The sequence below is a fragment of the Sorghum bicolor genome, chromosome 4, assembly GCF_000003195.3.
Source record: "Sorghum bicolor cultivar BTx623 chromosome 4, Sorghum_bicolor_NCBIv3, whole genome shotgun sequence".
Classification (NCBI taxonomy): Eukaryota; Viridiplantae; Streptophyta; class Magnoliopsida; order Poales; family Poaceae; genus Sorghum; species Sorghum bicolor.
In genome coordinates this window covers 12,213,215-12,235,239 of record NC_012873.2, presented here as the reverse complement: position 1 = coordinate 12,235,239, position 22,025 = coordinate 12,213,215, and the positions used below count along the sequence as shown (strand labels likewise).

The 22,025-nt window shown below is 43.7% G+C and overlaps 1 protein-coding gene across 2 annotated transcripts; it reads right to left on the bottom strand.

Annotated features, from left to right (window-relative positions):
• Positions 304-6,561, bottom strand: LOC8078360 (BTB/POZ domain-containing protein POB1). 2 transcript variants are annotated; one of them, XM_021459396.1, is made up of 6 exons: positions 6,175-6,561; positions 3,323-3,454; positions 2,203-2,324; positions 2,047-2,110; positions 1,558-1,837; positions 304-1,439 (listed from the first exon to the last, which is right to left on the bottom strand). In XM_021459396.1, the coding sequence occupies exons 1-6, from the start codon at positions 6,383-6,385 to the stop codon at positions 629-631; spliced, it is 1,620 nt and encodes a 539-aa protein (XP_021315071.1). In that variant the 5' UTR covers positions 6,386-6,561; the 3' UTR covers positions 304-628. The 2 variants fall into 2 exon arrangements, with proteins under 2 accessions (XP_021315071.1, XP_002451902.1); XM_002451857.2 differs by having other exon boundaries at positions 2,203-2,321.

Here is a 22,025-nt window from a genome sequence, read left to right as displayed (position 1 = left end):
CATTTGAGTAGTAGATGTTTGCTCGCCGACAGTACGGTTCAGGCTTCAGCAGAAAGGCGCAACCTACCTAGCGAAGCAACAACAACCGCATTGCAACTGCGGCAGTGCTACTGGGCTAGGCTGCTGCGTCAACGAAACATTGCGCCACCGCAGTAGCAGCAGGCCATACCAACAACGACAAATGTCTCCCAAGACCTTTGCGTTTGCTGCCAATGCGCCGTTACAGAGAGAACAAACACAACAGTTCGAACCAGAATGTAGCTCACTGGCAGTGAGATGCCGGCCAATCTGGAAACTTGCAGAGAGCTCAAGCTTGTGAGGTTTCCCCATCCGATATCTTTCCTTTTTCATCTGGTGTAACAACTTTCACTATACAGAGACAAAGATCATACAACCTTCATCTATGGACTAGTGAAACGACAAAAGGCACAGCTTTCAGCCTTTTTTTTTTCTTTATATGCTTGTCATCACCAAACTGTCTATGAACAAAAGGATTAAGGTGCATGAACAATAAGGGTGAAAAAAAACGAGAAGGATTATCTGCAGCACACAGCATTTTCCGCAGCATCACCCACGGCCGGACAAACTCAACCTGACGGCAGCACATCTATGTAGCTGTTCCGTTGCTCTAGGGCTGCTTTATCGTAAGCTCGGCTCTCAGATGCAGCATCCCGTCGATGAAGAAGAGGCTGTCATCGGCCATGAACGTCTGCCATGGGATTGCAAAGAGATTCCTGTACCCAACTGCCTTCCCACCGGTGAACGTGTAGTTACCCTTGTACTTGCTCACAAACTCGCCAGATGGTCTTGTCCTTGCAGCAAACTCATAGTCCACTGTAACGCTCATTGAGCCCTTCTCTTGCATCCCCAGAAAGAGACCGAAGCAGTAGAACGTGCTTTGCTGCTCCATGTTACAGTGAGCTGAGAGGAAGAAGCCCTGCCCTGCGAGGTGGAATGCTTGCGAGTATATACGGCCTGCAGGAAAGAGTCGAGAGCACTCCTCACGCTTGAGGTCCAAGTACGCTATGCACTGTGGGTAGGGTCGATCAAACTCAACAACTTTGAGTGGTCTGTACTTGTAAGCCCGCTCAGCGAATTTCCGACAGGTTACTGTGTCCGCTGCAAGAGCTCGTTGCCGGTGTGGTGCATCAGCTTTGTACAGAAGAGCCTCGGTGACACACTTGGTTGCTTGCTCGTGGTCTATATCCGTGCATGTTAGGACCTTCCGCAGCTTCCTACATGTCATGTGACTGAATCGCACAAGAGGGAGCAGCCGAGAACTAAGGATCTCACGTCTCTCTTCTGATTTCGGGTATTGTGCACGGGCCCATCTGAGCAAGAAGTCGTAGATGGTATCTTCAGATGCCACCTGGAGGTCATTACTTGACAAGATGGCTTCAATTCCAGCAAGAGGGATGTTCATCACTTCATCTTGGAACCTGAAATGAGAAAAAGAAAACCACCTTTAGTATGCTCACAATGATCTTGTCAGAACAATGCTGGGCAAAACTTTCCATAAAGTAAAAAATAGGTCTCCGTCCATTGTATATCACTCACTTAGTCAAATCCTTGTATTTTACAGCAAGGAAATCCTTAGCTGCATCTGTCAGTGGTTGAACTGCAGCTGCCATTGAAATTGAGCAGGGAAGATCTAGGTAGAGAAGTGCAGATTCTGTGGTCATCGGCAAGTTTGTGAGCAACTGGCTGCAGTACCTCATGCATGAAACAACCTCAAATTTGTCGGCAGCCATCAAGATATCCAGCAGAAGAGTGGGCTCAGTAGTTGTCAACTTTCCACTATACATAAAGCTTAAAAGCTCCATGAGGGCAGTTTCCTCTGTTCCAAGAGAATTAAGAAGAAAAAAAAGGATGACGCGCAAAGCAAATATTGACTAGAGAATGATCTCTCTCTCTCTCTTTTGTGTGTGTGTGTGTGTGTGTGTATGGAAACTGGTTCCCAGAGGACAAATGATATGAAAGCTGTACATAAAATGTTTTTTGCATATATAAGCAGGATGTTCTAATGTCCCAAAGTTGTCACATTACCTGAGTCAGTAATTCTAAGGGTTGCATGTCTCTGATCCGATTCTTTCATGCCGTTTGAGAAAAGCTAAGAAAAACACATTAAGGTTATCAGAAAGCATCACTGACTGGAGTACAGAACAAATGCATTTGAGGAGGTTACCATAAGTCCATAACTACCTTGAAAAAGAAAGGACTCTTCGCAGCAAGAATCGCTGAACTGATATAAATTGTCTTGACTCGTAAAACTGGCGTACCCACCACAGTCCAAGATGAATCAATACCTTGCCCATCATCACCTGCTATTAACAAGGTCAGAGGTGTATAATGGGTAAACATGGAAGCAAAGGGTACCAAAAAAGTGAATTAGAAAGATACTTTGCAATCAGAAAAATTAGAGCAAATTGTTTGTTGCATCCTGATTAGTTTTCTACCTTCAGAAAGACAGAGTAATGGGAAAACAAAGGCAGAACAAAATTCTAAAAACATGTATTCTGCAAGCAAAACAACTTAGCAATCTAAGCATGCTTATAGCTCACCAAGTAACAATCATAGATGTTTGCCAACCAACAATCAATTTATTATAACATTAGTAACACCTAGTTTGTCAGAAGATCGCACCTAGCTCACTAGTGAATGTCACAGTGTGAACTAAATTTATAAGTTCTTACTGCAACCCTATCTAGTTTTTTGTTAAATATATAGAACTAGCAATCAGCAGATTTGAGGTAACGATCAAGCAGAACAATTGAACAAATTGTATGACATCTACAGCTTGTGTGCTTAGTTTGGGGCTCAAATAAAAAAGAACAAGGCTATTCCAGAAACAAGACAGCTTTGGGCTCCAAAACAGGGCCAGTTTAAATTTTGGATGTTTCGATTTAAGAATTTATTCTTCGACTTTTGAATGTAACCTACAACTTAAAAGAAGCATATCTGGCAACAAGAATGAAGTGATCAATTTTTTTTTTTTGGGGGGGGGGAGGGGGGGGGGGGTGAAAACTGAAAAGGCCTCAATAGGAACTCAGGAAGTGCTTTAACAAACTGCAACCAGGCTCGTCCTGATTGCTCCAATGTTTTTTTGCAAAAATCTCAATCTAACTTAACCTCCAAAAAGTGAGATTCATTAGGACAAATAAAATTTCATTAAAAAGTAAACTTGCCAAAAGCCTAAATAGACAATAATTTTCCAACAGCAGAACCTTTGCCTAAATTCACTAAAAAACATAAAAATATCAATATTATATTCACAAGTAAAAAGTATTAGGAATGCAATTTATGGTTATACAAAGTTACAAACCATCTTGGCCAACATCGGGTGGAGATTCTTCTATCATTGCTACAGGTTCCTCTTGATTTTCTTCATATGCATCACACTCTTCTGCTTCGACTCCATTGCAACTTGTTTGGTCTGACATGTGAGTTGTAGATTCTACAGAAGCAATTGATAATCAAAATAAATCACAAAAACGAAGACAAAACTGCCATAGCCAAAAATCAAATGAAACAACAAAGGTTCGCAAGAATAATCTATAGTATAATAGGAAATATTGCCGCATAGTAAAATGGCCGTATGTACACAACCGTAGCATTATAAAGGGTAAAACGGATCATAAATCAAAATTAGCATCCATAAGCAACACCCATGACTTGTATAGCTAACATGGAGTCGAAGTGGAGTGTGGAAAATGTCATAAGCAGAAGAAAGCAATGCATTGAGACTATCAGGATCACAAGCCTACTGAATATTATCTTTAAAAAAGGTATAGAACTTTCAGAAAATTATTTGTATCTTGATTTAAAATTAGCATATTACACCACCCCCATTATGTCATTTCAAGAACCTCAATCTTGTGGTCTATTAATCTGGGCAGTTGCTACCGTAAAGAATATTATTCCACAAAATCCACCAGCAGGAACATGATTGCAACTCAACCATTTATAACCTTCTGACATTCAACAAATTTGAATTTATCATTACAAACATCATTGTAATAATGTTTGTTTAGACGTAGTGTCCGCCAGCAAATTTGACAAGAAACAGAGTGTCTTTGAGCAATCTAATTTTTCCTAGTGTCCGCTGGCAAATGGCCACCATTCTACATGTCCCACAGCCAATGTTTTAACTGTCATATACTCCCTCCGTCCCACAAATAAATGTGTTTCTTTGACTGGTACGATTCATGTTTGACCATTCGTCTTATTTGAATTTTTTGTGCAAATAATAAAATAAATAAATCATTATAAAAATATATCTAACAATAAAATAAAGTCATAAAAAATAAATAATATTTATTAATTTTTTTGAATAAGACGAACGGTCAAACATGAATCATAAAAGTCAAAGAAATGCGTTTATTTGTGGGACGGAGGGAGTATTCTTTATCGAAAATTTGCTTTTGGAAGTTAAGAGTGAAGATTCGCAATTAGAACGATGATTATAGGAAAAATGGAAACATTATTTTATATAACTATATCTACCCGGTAACCAAATTACACACCTACAACAGGAAAACTACCCATAAACAGATGAATAAGGTAATGCAGCAATTACTTTCTTTAATAAAAAGGAAGGTTACTCAAAACAAAGATTTCTTATTCACAATTTCCCATGCTAATCCTCATACATAAATATATGCTGAAGGGAGGAAGCAGGGACCATTACAAAACAGGAAATAAGAAATTTTAGACACTGACAGTTGGACTCCCGTTCATCTCGATGCGCTTGTTTAAGATACCTTATGTATTTTAACATAGTTAACAAGGCAGTAAAGCAAGATAAGCCGACTGATTACCGCTTGGATGCTTAAGCGCTAAAGTATAAAGCATGGTGACACCATACTAGTATGCCAGCCGAGGGATTGTGAGCACACCAAAAAGGAAAAAAGACAAAAGGGGAAAAGGAAAAATGCCGCCAGGCCAAGTCACCCATAGAAGCCCAACAGTCGAACAGGTCCACAAACCTAGCTGGCTAGGCTAGAGGTCAAAAAGGGTAGCAATTGTCTGCTTGTCAACACTGGAGCACAGGCTGGAGGCTACAATCCCTTTGTGCTGGAGCACAGATTGGAGGCTCCCCTGCTACTGCAGTGCAAATTGGAGATGACGTGCCCTGCTGCTGGATCGACCAGAGAAGGCGGCTGCTGCCACCAGTCTGCTGGATCCAGGGAGGAGGACAGCAATCCTGCAAAGTATCCTACAGATCTGCCACTCTACCTGTCTCCCACACACTTCCTCTCTCTGTCTCGTGCTCTATTTCTCCCATGCTTCCTCTATGATTGTCTCCCACCAGAATCTCCTGCTGCTCTTCCCCTCCTCCCACCTTTCCGCCACAAGTGATTTCCTACGATTCGGATGCTACGGTTTTAGACGCCACACCCATAAGGCGGACAACATTACACATGTAAGGTGAGTCATCAGGCATGGTGTCACCCTAGACTGCTCCAGCACTTAAACTACGCCTTAACAAGCATGCTTATGAAGCACAATTGCCATTCTCAGGGTGTTTTATAGAGCACAGAATAACACTTCCAAGGTCACCTTATTAACAGGCAACACATAACCTACATATCCATAATCAGAAGCATTTATATGCTGTCAACCTAAAGAGTACAGATGCAACACCTGCAAATGGTTTCTGAGTTGCACCCCTTTTGTTGCCCCGTAGATTCTCAAGTAGATTAATTAGAATTTCAGTGGGTGAATTCAGAGTACGGATATCCTAAATTAGTTCATTTATTCTGGTAAATACGTTTAACAATTATAGTGGCTCAGATCAAAATGTCAGATAATTCGTACAGGTACATCATGACAGCTCAAAATTGAAATTCCCCTCTATCCTTCCCCAACTCCTTTTCCAATTATTGTGGCTCAGATCAAAATGTCAGATAATTCGTACAGGTACATCATAACAGCTCAAAATTGAAATTCATCCCTATCCTTCCCCAATTCCTTTTCCATTATAACCTATATTGTCCGGTACCTACGGAAATCAGATTTGTACTAAAATAAACACTGAGGCACATAACAAACTACCCAGCAAATTCAGAGCCGAATCGCATCAAACGTCACAAATCAACACACAAAATCGCCCGATCGCAAGGCAACATCCTAAGGGCAACAACGGCATGCGTAGCCAGAACCTGTGGACGTTACCTTTCTCCTTGAGGAGCTCCTCGCGGCGGCGCTTGCGGTGGCGCGCCCAGTCGGCGAGGCCACCTCCTCCGGCGCCGCCGCCGCTTGAGCCCGGCGCGTCGTCATCCCCGGCGACGACCTCGATCCGCAATTCCCGGTCGGAGAAGTTGACCTCGTTGAAGGCGAACTCGAAGCTGGGCCCCCCGCCCCCGGGCGAGAAGTCCGGGTCCATCTCCGCCGCCCGCGGTCGCGTGGCGCGCCGACCAGCCTCCTCCCGCCGCCTACTGGACGGGAAGTGGGGGAGGCGTGGAAGGCGGTGGCCGTAACCCTAGCCGGCGGAGGGCTCGAGGGGGGGGAGGGCGAAATGAGAGAAGTGTGGCCGGGAGGGGAAGGAGGAGGAGGAGGAGGAGACAGGAGGGAAGACGGTGGTGGTTATAATAAGGAGGCAATGCAGGGGGGTAAGATGGGAAAAACGGGCTTCAAACGTTTTGGTCGTGGTGGTGCCGCGATAGCGGCGTTGAATTCGTGCTCGGAATTGTTGGCTTGGCTGACCGTTTGCATGCCGTCTTTGGCGTTTCCATTCGGAAAAAAAATCAAGGCCTTGTTACTTCCACCTCAAAATCCAAAATTTTTCAAGATTCCCCGTCACATCGAATTTTTAGACACATACATAAAATATTAAATATAGACGAAAATAAAAACTAATTATACAGTTTGGTCGAAATTTACGAGACAAATCTTTTGAGCCTAGTTAGTCTATGATTGGACAATATTTGTCACATACAAACGAAAGAGATACTGTAGCAATTTTGCAAAAAAATTGGGAAGTAAACAAGGCCCAATTAGAGCAACAGCTTTGCTATTCTTATTATAAAGGCTTTTTAGAATTTGTATAGCAGAAAAATAGGCTTCAACAGATGTGCTATTTGGTTTTGTAAAATAGAAAGTTTGCTATTCCTTGATTTTCGTTAGGCATATATAGCCAACCACTGACACTAGCTATCTGATAGCAAGGCTGTTGTGGACCTCTTCTTTTTTAAGAAGTTGTCTATTTTAAGAATGGCTAAACATTAGAATTTGGCTACTAATTTTAACCAAACTCTTGGAGATGCTCTTATGGGGGTGTTTAGGAGGTGTTTGGGACTGCTCTGCTTCATGTTTTTCAGCTCTGCTCCACGTTTTTTTAGCCAAACAGTTTTAGCTCCACGCACTTAGTTCGAGGAAAAAAGGTGAAGTTATGAGAGCATCTAAAGATGTACTCCACAAACTCCAGTTTTTTGTGGAGTTGCTCCATAGTGGAGTTTGTGGAGTAGAGTTTGTGAAGCAGTCCAAAACACCCCCTAAAAATACAAAATGTTAACTTCTATGGAACAATGGAATGTAAAATGTCAAAGTTTTCAGGATTACATTTAGTTTCATCCAAAATGTAGAATTTATTGTCCTCATGGGGGCTTCATGAGACTTTTTTTGGTTTTTATTTTTTTGCCTCTCGAGGTCAAAATCCAAAATGAAGAATAACTACTTTTTGCTAAAATTTTGTATGGTGTTTAGTTCTATTTTGTAAAATGATGAACCAAAACCTAATTTTTTTTGAATAGGAGGGGAACTAAACACCCCCTATGTGTGCATATGTGTGGAAAATATTTTTTGTACTACTTTTTGCTGACTAGATCCTAATCTTTATAGTTCATTCATAAATATAAGGGACCGTGAGTGCATTAGGACACTAATCAAAATAAAAATAACTTACTTCTAGATTTTACTAGTTTTTGTAAATGATTTATCTAACGATATACAATTTTAGTGATGTAGAAACGTTAGAGTAATATACTAATATTTTTTTGGTAAATAATGCAAACAGGTACTCCCTCATTCCATAAAATAGATCCTAACCTTAAAATTTGTCCACAAATATAAGAGATTGTGAGTTATTAGGCAAGTATCAATAGGGTTTTCATGTCTCAAAGACCAATCTCGGTGAGAATTCATTATAATTGTATGGATATTAAGTACTTAAGCTATCAATTTAGCAAATATATTGACATGGCACCATATAAATGAATAGAGAGATGATCAAAATTTCATAAAATAAAAGCTAGTCTGCATTGTTTCCAACACATGAGGGTGTTAGAAACTAGGACATGAAACCTCCACTAAGGCCTTGTTTAGTTCACCCCGAAATCCAAAAAGTTTTTAAGATTCTCCGTCACATCGAATCTTTCGGTACATGCATGAAGCATTAAATATAGACGAAAACAAAAACTAATTACACAGTTTGTCTGTAAATCACGAGACGAATCTTTTGATCCTAGTTAGTTCATGATTGGATAATATTTGTCACAAACAAACGAAAGTGCTACAGTACCGAAAACTTTTCACTTTTCGGAACTAAACAAGGCCTAAGATTGGTTTAATACACTCGCATACACAAATCAAAATAACTTGGCATTTAGTGACATAAATCTTATTAATGGCATGGGTAACCTGCCATTTAATCCCATGACACATGTAAATCAAAGCAAACTCCTTGTCGGATTTAGTGACGAGTACACGCAAATTTTTCTATCAACCTTAAATAGTTGTAAAAGTCCTTGAATCCTGAATATTCATGCAAGGAGTGAATATGTGACGAACAGCATTTGAAGTCAAATTTAGAAATAAACCATGCTGAAAAATTCATTACCGAAATAAACCAAGTGGGCAATTCTAGTAACCAATATATGCACTCACCCAACCTGATATCCGGTGCTGAATTTTCTTTTACTCGGCCACGAAATATATAAATGGCTTTTAAAACATTAAAAACACAATTCAAAACAAATATCATATTTAATGTCTTTTAGTAGTAAGCAGAAAAACCTTGTGGGCTAATACAATATCGATGACCATACTTGGGATGATATAATATATTTTTTTTAGAAAAAGGATGCTGTAATGAATGGATATGCTGTGTTGTGCCGGTGTCCACGAATAATATCAAGTTTTTTCTTGGCCTCCTCGTGTAGATATTTTGAAATATCCTCAAGCTCTAAAGAGAAAGAAAAGCAATTATGTGTCGATCGTAGTGTCGTGTCACACCCACTCAGAGGACATAGCACTCCACCTTCTCGTTAGTGTCAGTTCAGTACAAATTGTTGGCAACATGAAGATCCCAATTGAGATTTTTTTCTCTCCCCCCTTTTTCAGCATTATAAAACCGGGAAAACAAATTTGTCCATTGGATTTTTTTGAATACTCCTGTAGAACGATATTTTTACCGAAATATTAAAAAGCTAACGCTTTATTCCACTAGTCCTCTTAGTATGGATGCCCTCACAAGGATCAAACTCTCAATGAGATAGCTCATGGCCTCATGGAGCCTTTTACTTGTATGCCATTATAAAAGATCGACCAAACCAGGAAGTCACTAAAAAGTTGTTTCGCACCGCTGTGCCCAATTTTATCTACGACTATACCGTGTGCCATTCCGTCCATTTTGAAGTCTAACGGCAGTTAAGTGGCCTGACAATAAACTTGAATGTCCTGGGCTACTTGGTCTCGACAACAAAATTTTCTTGTCCCCAATGCCACTGACTGCCAATTTTGGTGATGCTCAACTCACAAGTCACAACAGGGAGCAAACTTCTGGGACCGAATCAAAAGCAAAGCAGAATAGGAGGGAAAATACTTCTTTGCGGTTGGAAGCACATGACTGAGGGTCCTATATCCATGGCAATTATAAACTTGGGATGTTCATTTTGGAGTTTCCAGGAGGGCATAGAATCGTCATTTGTAATCTTAAATCTCGAAACTATATATATATATATATATATATATATATATATATATATATATATATATATATATATATTCACGCAATGGTTCTCCAAACTAGCTCCTTACTATTTACCCTAGGCGAGATGAGCTTGGGACGGTGGTGATTTGGGCGAACAAATTGATCTCCACAGCCCACTGGCGCAGCCCAACCCATTGGTCCACCTCCGCCAGGGTCGTTGCGGTGTGTTCCGGCCGTGCGTGGCGTGGCCGAGGCGAGGCGCCGAGGGCCGAGCGGCACCGCACGGGCGAGGCGGCCAGCGGTGGCTTGCCCGTGCGGTGGTGACCAGCTTGCAGCCGTGTGGCGACTATTGAGCACAGGGAAGGCGAGACAGCCGGCGTTGGCGAGCACGGGTATGGCTGACAGGGGTGCGCGGGGCGGTGAGCGCGTGGCGGCGGCCAGGGAAGGGGCCTGGGCGGGGGCGGAGGAGTAGAAGCCGGGGAGCGGAAGGTGGAGCTGCCCCCGTCGGCATGGGCCCGCTCGGAGGAGAGCGCGAAGGCGGCCCGGCGTGGCGCGAGGCGGAGCCGGCACTCCGCGACGGTGGCGGCGTCTGCCGCGTCGTCCCTGTCATCGACGACGGAGCCGGATTCGGAGGAGCCGCGGGACAGCGAGGCGGCGCGCGGCGACGGCGAGGATAGGCCGGGGCTTTCATTGCAGCAGTGCCTCGCGTCGTGAGCGGGAGGAGGGGCAGCCGCCGGCGCCGGGTGTCCCTGTCCCCTGCGAAGGCGAAGGCATCGTCGGGCGAGGAGGACGGCAGCGGCGAGGAACACGAGGTCGGCGGCGGCGAGGAGCGCACGTTGCGGGAACGGGGAGAGGAAGAGGAACGCGAGCACGCGAGGAGCAGCAGAGGCGGTTTCAAATCTCAGAGATTAGAGGCTGGAGGAGGAAGAGGAACACCGGCTGTCTCCCGTGACTGGAAGGGCAAGAAGGACATTGTGCTACCCAGGACCCACGTGTCAGACCCCTTAAACGGAAGAAAACGAATGGAATGAGGACAGAATGGCACATGGGTATACCCGAAGATGAAGTTGGGCATAGCGGTGCGAAACAACTTTTTAGTGGGCTCCTGGTTTGGTCAATCTTTCATAATGGCATACAGGTAAAAGGCTAGATGAGCTTCAACCAAAATGTTGAGGGCACCATGTCCTTGTGCGTTATCGGCGGCCACTCCACAAACTCGGCTTCAAAGGCCTCACAAGATTTACAAGCCTAGAGAAGTACAGACTAGATATATGACCGATAGCAAGGATATATACAAATCTCTTTAAACACTAAGTCTAAAACTAGAGTAAGCGCTGATTCGGTCTCCAACTAGCCTAAGCACCAATTCTACCACTATTGCGAATCATCTAATCTTCTTTTAGACACATATGGTGGCTAAAGCAGAAATAAGCTTCAACTTAACTATAGCTTCAGCAAGCTCTAGCACACTCTTATTGGCTCACTAAGAGGGTATATACTGCCTCACAAGCACCAACTAGCCATTGGGAGTTCGGGTTGCAAAAGTAGGAATAGATCTACTTACCACATCGGAGAATTCCTGGGCTGCTGCGCAAACTAACCGTTGTCGATTGTTGGATTTAACCTCTAGTGGTTTGTCCAATGCCCTACCAGAGAGATCTTGTGTTTAGTGGGAGTGCAACCTTCTCTAGACAGAAACTCTAGTGCATCATCCGTTGCACCCACTAGAGAAATCTGATGCACCGTGATGATCTTCACTTGTTGACACCGTTTTTGGACACGTATATTTGGATGCGTATCTGAAGTTAATGAGGAGTAGATCGGCAGGCAGAAAAGTAGTGGTTAGTTTGCAGATGAATTGCCGATGAAGTTGGTGCCGATGGGAAGAAGACGGAATATGACTAAGTCCAGGAGTGGTGGTGTGTTCGTGCCGATGGCCAGTGCTGATGGTTGCCGATAGCTATGGAAGGCGGTCTGCCGATGACTCTGAATGAAAGCGCAGGGGTTGCCGATTGACTCGAGATGGTGTACCGATCGGTCGTAGGGGATAGTTTAATGATTTCCTTAGTTATTAGAGTTTGTTTTGTATACGGATTCCGTTTAATTTGGAATTCGAGTTCTAGTCGTGTCTGGTTGTAGTTCTTTTGAACAGGGTATAAATATAGACCCCGGGGCAATGTAATGAAAAATCTATCAATCAATCAAACACAAGTTTTTACACATATTCCAGCATCTATTTTTTCGACGACTTCGTCATATTTTCCTTTTTACTACGAGTTCTTAGGAATTCGTCGAGTTAAACTCGACGTGTTCTCGAGTTCCGTGTGAACACCTCTTGGCCGCGGCATCCGGGCGTATCGCTGTTGTCGGGACCAAAGTGTTCGAGTTACCACCTTTGTTGATTGTAAGGTCAAATCGGCTGGCACGCCCTAACGTTTGAATCGGGTATTAGCCCATTGTGTTTGCAGATTCACTTTTGCATCAACACATCTTTTGGCACGCCCAGTGGGACAAAGATTCAAGATCAAGATCAACATGTCGAATACCGATTTCGACTTGGAGAACGTCATCCCTGTGACGGAAGCCAATCTCAGAGATGAGCAGAAGCAAGCTATGGCAAAAGCCATGGAGGATTACAAGCAGTTATGCTTAAAGTCCTTCAGTATCAACAGGAGTGGCGAGGTGATACAGAAGGAAGCATTGCCGATGCCTCGGCAAATCACTTTTGAGGCCAATCCTGGTAAACTTCAAGACATGGTTGACAGTGCTATTAACCGTGCCTTGATCAATCAATCTAGTGTACTGTCCAACACGGTTTTCAATGTCGTGGCTAGAACTTTCAAAGAAGGACAAGTACCACCATCCTATGTGGGTCCTGCCTATCATCAGCCGGGGTCATCGGTGGTTACTGCTCCATCGGCTACTACGACCGTTGCGGGTACAGAGGTTACTTCCTGAAAGCCCTAGTTTGGTTTTGGATAATTGATGAAACCCTAGTACTAACCTCTATACTAAGTGTGTGTAGACTTAATGAGGTTGGTACATGCCAAGTGATGGAGCAAGTAATGATCATGGTGATGATGGTGGAGCAAGTAATGATCATGGTGATGATGGTGATGACCACAAGATGATCAATTGCTCAACTTGGAAAAGAAGAAAGAGAAAAACAAAACCCTATGGAGATCAAGGCAAAGGTATTGCTTAGGGTTTTGGTTTTGGTGATCAAGACACCATAGAGGGTGTGATCACATTTAGGATAGATAGCCGTACTATAAAGAGGGGAATTCTTTGGCTAAGCGGTTATCAAGTGCCACTAGGTGTCATTGTTCATGTGCATGCATTTAGAACCTAGTGAGCTAACTTAACTCCTTCAAAGAAAATAATTGTGAAAATGCTAACACACGTGCACGCTCGTTGGTACACACGTTGTGGTGTTGGCACACTTTGAGAAGGAGGTGAAGTTTCAAGGGTAGAGAGAGGATGGGATTCGCAAGCTCGGCGGGATTCGGCGCTTTTTGAGAAAATGAAGTGCATATTTTCTATTGCGCCGGTGGGAAATTTGGAGAAGTCGCGGGAGTGTTTCTCGCTGAGAAAACACTCACCGGACGCTGGCCACTGAGGCACCGGACGCTAAGTCTGAGCGTCCGGTGCAGACAGTGCTTAGCCCAGCTAGGGTAAGGCACCGGACGATAGGCACCGGACGCTGGCTTGAGCGTCCGGTGGTGCGCGTCCGGTGTGCGGGCGTCTTGGCGACCCTCTCTGCGCACGAGTCCGGTGAGCACCGGACGCTCAGGGTGCGTCCGGTGGCTAGCGTCCGGTGTCCCGCAGGTTTGCGGAACTCTCTGCGCATGAGTCCGGTGTGCACCGGACGCGTCCGGTGCTAACTTGCTCAGCGTCCGGTGCACTGCAGGTGACCGTTAGACTCTGACACGCGGCTGACGTTGGAGCACCGGACGCTGGTGCTGAGCGTCCGGTGCCCCTTTAAGAGCGTCCGGTGACCCCGTATTTCGCCCAGTGAAAGAGCCAACGGCTCTATTTGTTTTGAGGGGCTATAAATATGTGTTTGGCCGGCTTGGGGCTCACTCTCTTGGCATTCTAACATACTTGACATCCTTGTGAGCCTAAGCAAACACCTCCCACTCATCTCCTTCATAGATTATACATCTTTGTGAGATTGGGAGTGATTCCAAGTGCATTTGCTTGAGTGATTGCATCTAGTGGCACTTGGGGATCGATTTGGCTGCGGTTTTCTTGTTACTCTTGGTGGTTGCCGCCACCTAGACGGCTTGGAAGCATTGGCACGAGTTGGTGATTGTTCGTGGCCATCTCCCGGTGATTGTGAGGGGTCTTGTACCTTCCCCGGCGGAGAGCCGAAAGGTAACTCTAGTAGATTGCTCGTGTCATTGAGTTACCTCACTTGTGGGTAGGTTCTTGTGGTGTCCTAGTGAGGACGAGGTTCGTGCTACACCTCTTAGCCACCGAACCACCAAGTGTTGGTCGACACAACGGGGACGTAGCGTGCCGGCAAGCACGTGAACCTCGGGAGAAAAATTGTGTGTCTCCATTATGATTGTTCATTGGATTTCTCCCGGTGATTGGACTTCATAATATTGATTGGTTCATCCCCTCTACGCAGCGGTATAAAGTTCAAACCATCTCTTTTACATTCCCGCAAACTAGAGTAGCTTACTTACTTGTATAGAAACTTTAGGTAGCTTTCTAGTGTAAGTAGTGACATAGCTCTTGTGTGCCTAGTAATTATATCAACTAGATTTGTTGGATAGGTGGCTTGCAAACCCCCCTTTAGAGCTAGAGCAAAAAGCTTTGCTTTGTTATTTACTAACCTCTTGCTCTAGTGAGTTTGTAGAATTTTTAAATAGGCTATTCACCTCCCCTCTAGCCATATTAGGACCTTTCACTTCCCCTCCAAGCACATTAGGGATGACCAATGCGCAATCTACGCCGATGACGACTAATCCGACAACATCAGAAGGACAAGTCAAACTTGCTACAGATCTATTAGCATCGGCAATGCCAGGGTCTGTTCCTCCCAACTGGTGGGGTTATGGTATGCCCCCGGAACTGATGGCAAAAAGTCCTGGAACATCTCAAGTGGCTGACGTGACAGGCAAGGCTCCTATGGCATCAGCACCTCCAAATCTGCCGATGAATCAGAATCCCCAGTACTCTACAACTACTACTGCAAGACCTTACACTGGGAATTCTCAAGCTCCAGCGTTCCAGATGCCTAATGCATCGGTAGATCCAATGCCGATGCAGCAAAGGTTTATGACACAGCCAGGGTATGTTAATTCAATGATGATGCCCAATTACCAGTCATCGGCAGGACCTACACCGATGAATGTTAATAATGGATGGACAGGGCAGTTCGTCTTTCCACAGATGCCTCAACAGAGTCATCAGGCTGTAGGATTTCAACAAGGACCAATCCAACCTGAGTTTCAGAATCAAGGATTGATTAACCAGCCGATGAATCTTGGCCAGCAACTTGGTGGTTAGCAAGCAATGATTAATCCAATATTCCATGCAGATCATGCGCCTCAAAGACACGTGGAAGCTTATCAGTAGGTGCCAGATCCACAACCACCTCATCGGCAAGATGCCGATGCTTATTGGGCCGATAAGATAGCTGAAGTGATGAGAGACCAATTTGGGATAAAACCCAAAGTCAACATTTACTCTTATCGGACACCGTATCCTACTGCATATGACTTAATTCCACTTCCAAATCGGTACAAGGTACCAGATTTCACCAAGTTTTCTGGACAGGATGATACATCAACTATGGAGCATGTCAATAGATTCTTATCCAGTGTGGAGAAGCTGCTAACAGAGATGAGTTAAGGGTTCGCTTGTTCTCATCATCTTTGTCTAGATCGGCCTTTACTTGGTTTATTTCATTACCTCCTAATTCAGTAATCACTTGGGCCGATCTAGAGAAACAATTCCACAAATACTTCTTTTCTGGAGTTCATGAGAAGAAGATTACCAATTTAGTCATTTTGAAGCAACGCAATGATGAATCGGTTGAGAGTTTTATGCAAAGGTTGCGAGAGGTCAAAAATAAGTGCTATAGTCTGGTTCTGGATGATCGGCAGCTAGCCGATTTGGCTTTCCAGGGATTGTTGCCACGTATTAGAGATAAGTATGCTTCTCAAGAGTTCGAGAGTCTGAGTCATTTGGTGCAGATGATTTCTGACCAAGATATTAAACCTTTTGAACCCAAGAGAGTATGGAATAAAAAGGTATCATTTGTCGATGAGGCAGCAAGCTCAGATTTTGACGAAGAGCCAGTCATCGGTTTGGCAAAGTGGGTGAAAAACAAGAAGCCGATGTCTTGCCCTTTTGGGCATAAAGAGCCAGAGAAGTTTACATTTGACATCACCAAAGCCGATAGGATATTTGACTTTCTACTTCAAGAAGGGCAAATTAAATTCTCACCCAATCATGTGATTCCATCGGCAGAGGAATTAAAGAAGATGAAATACTGCAAATGACATAATGCAACATCTCACAGCACAAATGAGTGCAAGGTTTTCAGGCAACAGCTGCAATCAGCTATAGAATCTGGGAGAATTAAATTTGATAGTTCCAAAGCTCAGAAGCCGATGAAGATCGATCAACATCCTTTCCCTACAAATATGTTGGATGTTAAGGGAAAGACTAAAGTCTTGACGTCAGAGGCAGCCGAAAGAAGCGCATCGGTGGATCCGCAACATCATATTACTGCCGATGGCGCTAAAGGCAAAGGTTTAATTCAGGAAGGAACCAGCTCAGGAAGGCCTCCCCGATCTGGTATTGTAATAACTCATAGAAGGCATCGGGAGACCTGGCAGCAACGTGAAGATCGGTATCGGCGCCAACAGGAGGATCGTCGTCGGGAAGAAGAAAGACGCCAACAGGAGTGGAATTGGCATAAGGATCATTGGAATTGCCCGTTCTTTATCCACTGTTAGGAGCAAGACATCAAATTGCCCACTGTTAGAGACTACCCTGAGTGCAATGGTTATGATCGGTATGATAGACCTAATCGGTAGTATCAAAACGATGATCGGCGATTTAATGGGCCGATTAGGCGGAGAGCTTCGGTTCATGATCGGCTGGGGGGCAGGCTCAGTGTGCATGATAGACTTGGTGATCGTGTCGGGTACTTTCCCAGGATCCAAGAGGAACTTGAGGAGATGGCAGATGCACGAGTTCTCGATGAGTTCATATTTTGCAGAAATGCTAATACTTACCGAGTGGAGTCAAGGGAAGTGCATCGCCAATCGGTAAGGCAGCCGCAACTTTCTCTATGGTGTCCAGAAGGGCTGACTAGGACACAGAAAAGAGGGCTGCAGCGCGAAAGACGAGAAGACTTGAGCAAAGGAGAGAATTCTGGCGAAACTGGAGATCAGCAGCAGTCGGATCCTAAAGGAAAAGGGCCATCGGCAGATGTTAACATGGTATTTATGTTGCCGATGGAGTTCCTTGCACCGTCCAGTGATGATGAGGAGGTGGATTTTTCCGACCAGATAGCTCAGTTGGCTCTGGATCCAATGACAGCTATCTTTGAAAAGTCTGCCGATAATGAAAGACAGCATCTTAAGGCCATGTTTGTCAAAGGTAGGGTTGATGGTCAGCCGATGACCAAGATACTTATCAATATTATGCCATATGCAGTCTATCGGAAGCTTAGAAAAGGAGATCAAGATTTGACCAAGACCGATATGATGCTGAAGGACTTTGAAGGGAATGTGTCTCCGGTGAAGGGGGCAATATGCGTCGAGTTGACCATCGGCAGTAAAACTTTGCCGACAACTTTCTTCGTTATCAGTGGAAATGGTGCTTATAACTTACTCTTGGCGAGAGATTGGATCCATACCAATTGTTGTATCCCGTCTACAATGCACCAATGTTTGGTTCAGTGGGTAGGTGACAAGATTGAGATTGTCCCAAGAGATTCCTCATATGTCATTGCATCGGCAGAGGCCGATACTTATGAGAGGACTAGGTGCGTCTCAGGAGAAATTTGGGAGAAGGGTTTCCTCAAAGTTGCCGATTATGAAATTCCACCGATCCAAGCAGTCGGTTCTGACGAGGAGTTTTAATGGATAGGTTCACCGATGATGGAAAATTAGGCCAGAGGTTTACACCGGCCGATGATTTAGTAGACGTAGATATAGGTAATGGTGATAAGCCAAGGCCTACTTTCATTAGTGCTAAGTTAGATTCTGAGTGTAAGCAACAGTTAACCGATTTGTTGAAGGAATATAAAGATTGCTTTGCTTGAGATTATACCGAGATGCCTGGTTTAGACCGATCTATTGTTGAACATCGGTTGTCTATCAAATCTGGATTTCAGCCACATCAGCAGCCAGCTCACCGATGTAATCCTAATATTCTTTCTGATATTAAGGCCGAAATAACTAAACTTATCGAAGCTAAATTTATTCAGCAATGTCGGTACGCCGAATGGATTTCCAATGTTGTTCCAGTTTATAAGAAAAAAGGGAAGCTTCGAGTCTGCATTGATTTCAGGAATCTTAATAAGGCTACGCCAATGGATGGTTATCCAATGCCAGTTGCCGATTTGTTAGTTGATGCTGCGGTTGGACATCGGATCATAAGCTTTATGGATGGCAATGCAGGATATAATCAGATATTCATGGCTGAAGAAGATATTCCAAAGACCGCATTTAGGTGTCCTGGTCATGTTGGGTTGTTTGAATGGATAGTCATGACCTTTGGCTTGAAAAACGCTGGTACTACTTATCAGAGGGCTATGAATTTTTCTTTCATGAGTTCATCGGCAAGCTGGTAGAAATCTACATTGATGATGTGGTGGTTAAGTCTGGGGATTTCACAAAGCATCTTGCCGATCTGCGAAAGGTGTTGGAGTGCACAAGGAAACATGGTTTAAAGATGAATCCTAACAAGTGTGCATTTGGTGTATCGACAGGGCAATTTCTTCGTTTCATGGTGCATCAAAGAGGGATTGAAATTAGCAGAAGATCTATCGATGCCATCAACAAAATAGTTGCTCCTACCAACAAAACTGAGCTCCAATCTCTGATCGGCAAGATAAATTTTATCAGGCGATTCATATCCAATTTGTCTGGTAAAATTTGTGCTTTCAGTCCATTACTTAAATTGAAAGCCGATCAAGAGTTTGTGTGGGGAAAAGAGCAACAATCAGCTTTGGATGAAATCAAGAATTATCTAACAAGTCCTCCGGTATTGATTCCACCTCAGCAAGGAAGGCCTTTCAGATTGTACTTGTCTACCGATGGAGTGGTCATCGGTTCGGCTTTAATTCAAGAATTTGAAAGGAAGGAGCGTGTGATTTATTATTTAAGTAGAAGACTGATTGATGCTGAGACCAGGTATTCGGCAATTGAAAAATTATGTCTATGCTTATACTTTTCGTGTATTAAATTGAGGCACTATCTGTTGTCGGCCGAATGCACTGTTATATGAAAAGATGATGTAGTCCGGTATATGCTGTCTATGCCGATTATGAGTGGTAGGATCAGCAAATGGATTTTGGCACTGTCGGAGTTCGATCTACATTACGAATCGGCTAAAGCGGTTAAAGGGCAGATCATGGCCGATTTTGTGACTCAACATTGCCGTGTAGTGGAGACTTTAGAAATTGTTCCTTGGACGCTCTTCTTTGATGGATCTACGTGTGACCGGGGGGCAGGAATCGGCATAGTACTAATTTCCCCTCGGGGAAGGAAGTATGAATTCTCTTTGCCGATTGTCGCCACGTCAACAAATAACCAAGCTGAATACCAAGCTTTGATCAAAGGGTTGGAATTCTTAAAAGAGGTTCGTGCTGATGCTGTTGAAATCTTTGGGGATTCTATGCTGGTCATAAATCAGTTGGCTGGAAATTATGAATGCCAAAGCGAGGTCTTGATAACTTATTATGAAAAGAGTATACAACTCTTAAAGGAAATCAAGGATTTCCAATTAGAGCATGTCCCTCGGTTACATAATGAGGAGGCTAATCGGTTGGCTCAGCATGCCTCGGGATATCAACCCATATTAAACACATTATCGGCAATCGGTGCTGATGATTGGAGAAAGGAGATCATTGATTATTTAAAAGATCCATCTAAAAAGGTTGAGAGGCGTATCAGGTTCCAAGCTACCAAGTATGTGCTTCTTGGGGATGATCTGTATTATCGAACAATAGATGGAGTTCTTCTCAAGTGCTTAGGTGATGATGAGGCTAAAAGTTTGATGGGTGAAATCCATGAGGGGGTATGTGGAGCGCATCAGTCAGCTTTTAAGATGAAGTGGATGATTAGGAGGAATGGGTACTATTGGCCGACTATACTCGAAGATTGTTTTAGATATTTCATAGGATGTAAAGGATGTCAAAAATTTGGCAATATTCAAAGGGCTCCCGCATCGGCCATGAATCCTATTATTAAACCTTGGCCGTTCCGGGGATGGGCTATTGATCTAATCGGCCAAATTTACCCACCATCAAGTAAAGGGCATAAGTTCATCTTAGTTGCTACTGATTATTTCACTAAGTGGGTTGAAGCTATTCCTTTGAAGAAAGTAACATCGGCCAATATGATTGACATTGTGTAAGAGCATATTATTTACTAATTTGGTATTCCTCAAACGATTACTACCGATCAGGGTACCATGTTTACATCAGAGGAGTTTGATGAATTTGCAATCGGTATGGGGATTAAAGTGTTGAATTCTTCCCCTTATTATGCTCAAGCCAATGGGCAGGCCGAGGCATCTAACAAAGGAATTATTAAACTCATCAAACGAAAGATTGAAGAAAATCCTAGGAGGTGGCATACATTATTGGGTGAAGCTTTATGGTCATATCGGATGGCATGTCATGGGTCGACTAAAGTTTCACCTTATCAGTTGGTATATGGGCACGATGCAGTGCTACCCTGGGAAATTAAGACCGGATCTAGGCGATTATCCTTTCAAGACCAGTTGGCTGCCGATGACTATGCTACTTTGATGAAAGATGAGTTGGATAATTTAGCAGGACATCGGCTGAGGGCTTTGATAAGTATAGAAGAAAATAAAAAGAGAGTTGCTAGATGGTATGACAAAAAGGTAAAAGCTAAGGAGTTTGCCTATGAAGATTTGGTGTGGAAACTAATATTACCGATCGGGACTAAAAGTCCAAAGTTTGGCAAGTGGTCTCCTAATTGGGAAGGTCCTTATCGGATAAATCGGTCTGCTCCTAGTAATGCTTATATTTTGGAAACTCTCGAAGGAGTTGAATTTCCCAGAGCATTAAATGAAAAATATTTGAAGAGGTATTACCCAAGCATATGGGTCGATGCATAAAAGTTTAAATACCGATGACACTCCCATCGGTTGAATTAAGATGTATCTGGGATTAAACATGATGTTTTAAAAGATGCCGATAACAGTCCTATCGGCTAGACCAAAATAATTGGGAGTTTCTGAAGATAGAACAAAACATGTCGCCGATGAAGAGCTTATACGCTTAGCAGAGCCTGGATAACCGATATGGCGCGCATACGGATTTGATCGGCTTCTTCTATCTCCCTGATGTCTTCATCGGCAGAACCCTCCACTCACTTCAGTTTCTTCTTCATCTGTAGTGCCTTGCGGGCTTGAATGTTTCGCTTTTGTTCGAGAGTCTTGATCATTTTGGGCAACTGATTTTCTTCTTGCTGAGCTTGGGAAAGAGCCTCTTCCACTTGCTTAAGGTCTGCCAACAGGGTTTCCCTTTTTGCCGATAGGTCAGAGATCTTCTGCCTCAACATTTCTCCTGTGGATTTTAGAGTGCCAATGCTCTTGTGCTTCTCATCGGCAAAATGTTTCACTTTCATTACATCCTCTGAAAGTTGGGCGTGGGTGGCTCTATCGGCAAGACGTTGGGTAGCCTTTTGATACTGAAGCTGGCGGCTCTCCAAGTGTGCAGCCTAAAAAATAATCTCTTCGGCATCTACAGGGATTTGACCCCTGAGAGCTTTGAACAGAGCTTTTGCTGGATCAGAGTCGTCGACTAATTGAGCTGTGTCCTGATGAAGCAGGGCCAACAGATCTTCCAGCTTTGCTCTGATTTTCTGCC